Source organism: Penaeus monodon, chromosome 34 (genome assembly GCF_015228065.2).
Source record: "Penaeus monodon isolate SGIC_2016 chromosome 34, NSTDA_Pmon_1, whole genome shotgun sequence".
Lineage (NCBI taxonomy): Eukaryota > Metazoa > Arthropoda > Malacostraca > Decapoda > Penaeidae > Penaeus > Penaeus monodon.
Genome location: NC_051419.1, coordinates 32,359,606 through 32,361,640, shown reverse-complemented (window position 1 = coordinate 32,361,640; position 2,035 = coordinate 32,359,606). Strand labels below are relative to the sequence as shown.

The window sequence follows — 2,035 nt, the reverse complement described above, 5'->3', positions numbered from 1 at the left end:
TCTAGCTTTCCCTTTGAACAAGAATTCCTTCATAAACACTGGTCGTCAGTTTTACCACAGACTATATTTAGCACAATGCCTCTTCAAAGACGTACCTTGTTCACACCTTCTTCTTGTTGTTGTTTACCTTCCCATACTACGTCAAAAAAATACCCCGTTCGTCTAAGTACGGATCCGGATTCATGTGCTTTTATGATTTGGGGATGAGTGATGATTTTTTTTCTTTTTTATATTCTATTATCGTGCAAGCATCTAATATGTTGCTCTATGTATAGTATTTAATATGTTAATCTATTATCGTATAGCATCTAATATGTTGTTTTTGTGTCTTATAAAGTAATTGAAGTTGCAACTATTTGATACATTTATATGGGACCAGTCTATGTTTAATCAGTACCGGGTTTATTTTTCTCTGGTAAAATAAATTGATTAATTTTATAATTCAGGGGGTCGATGGTGATTGAAAATTAGAGTAAATACTGGTCCTTGTCTGGAAACTATATGGATAATAACTAATGTGTCCTTCGTAACTATGCTTCAGAAGAAAAAGTATTTAAAAACCTCATCAATTCACGTAAGCAGATTTCATAAACTCTATACACACATCTCTATCACACGCACAAATGAATAGATAAAGAAACCCATTTCCTAAAAGATGAATCCGCGGATTAACTTACACGAACAAAACATCAGCGCTGGACGTCACCGTGGAAACTCAACCGAGGGACAAACAAACGTATGGACGGGGTAATATAGGCATTTTCCCAGCTTATCCTCACCATGATCATTATTTCAGAATTACTGTAATATCAGCAAAATCATATAGAGTTGCCGGAGTCATTGTTTAAGTTGAGGTATGGGTTTTGTGTATTAGAAGTGACACGTCACGAGTTCAAGTCCGTAAAGGTTTTGCTTGCTGAATGGGAAGTGCAGGTGAGACGGTCTTGCATTTACAGGAATTATTTAGTGCGCTTAGAACTTTAAGTGTATTATTAAGGTGTATTTTTTTGTTAAATTATGTAAATGTAGTATTCTTTGGTGTATGTGAAGTGACTGCAGTATGTTTAGTTTTTAATTTGTAATTTTTCGAAGAATGTGTGCAAGAGAAACAAAGCATTTGATATTCCAGTGCCTCGTCAATATGTTTATTGTTTTTTAATCGTTATTTAACCTTTTGGAGCAGAATTTTAGTTTCATTTAAAAGTACATATCAGAATTGAAGTATACAATCATAAGCATAGATATTTTTTTAATTATACTTATCTTTTCTGCAGACAAGAGTACGTGATGTAGAGCAAATGTATGATATTATTTTATGATTATGTAATATTATTTGAATCAAAGGTGTTTAGTGTATAATTATAGACTTCTAATATCACTTTGAATAAATTATGAATTGTTGCACTTTACTATATTATCAGATATTTACCAGCTGTAACAGAGCTAATAGATATTTTGAAATTGCATAAAGAGATAAAAGATATCTTCTTTGAGTTTGTGAATGACCTTTATACTACTTTATTTATAAAGTGAGTTTTTGTCTTTTTATAATCAGAAATTAATCTATAATTATCAAAGGCCAAGATAATCCTAAATGACTGTGAAATTAAATGAAACAAAATTAAAGCTTACAAGATTTACAGAAATTAATTTTATTCACAGATGCCTGCTTAATTGACCGCAAGTGAGCTATTGGATGCTCACCTACACAAAAAGTATTGCAGCAGAGGCAGCATGAGGGGGAAGAATGGGTCAAGATGGTGGCCTCGGATTCTATCGTATACAGGTTACTCTCCAGTATCAGACCAACACAAATTAATAACAGTAGGTTACGTTTTGTTTGGTGAACATGTAAAATGGTGTGTTAACTTTTCACCTCCTTTGAATATAAAGAAACATTTCTTATATGTTTGTTATGACTTTCAGAAAGACGTAGAAAACATTTTGCCGGAAGAACCAAAGAAGTCAAGTAAGTGATATTAACTCAGAGGTTCTGGGAAAATGTTTTGTTCACTGTAATATTGTTTTTTGAAAT

General features: G+C 32.4%; 1 protein-coding gene across 4 annotated transcripts in view; it reads left to right on the top strand.

Moving 5' to 3' along the window:
* The first annotated feature begins 683 nt into the window (after positions 1–683).
* The window catches only part of LOC119594737 (putative inorganic phosphate cotransporter), a 12,815-nt gene continuing 11,463 nt past the window's right edge, over positions 684–2,035 (top strand). The window contains exons 1-3 of one of the 4 annotated variants that reach the window (XM_037943824.1): positions 684–736; positions 1,663–1,824; positions 1,927–1,969. In XM_037943824.1, the coding sequence (XP_037799752.1) occupies positions 1,735–1,824; positions 1,927–1,969 (133 nt within the window). In that variant the 5' untranslated portion in view covers positions 684–736; positions 1,663–1,734. Of the gene's footprint in view, positions 748–778; positions 934–1,662; positions 1,825–1,926; positions 1,970–2,035 lie in introns of those variants that run through there. The other 3 variants (XM_037943827.1, XM_037943823.1, XM_037943826.1) reach the window with 3 other exon arrangements.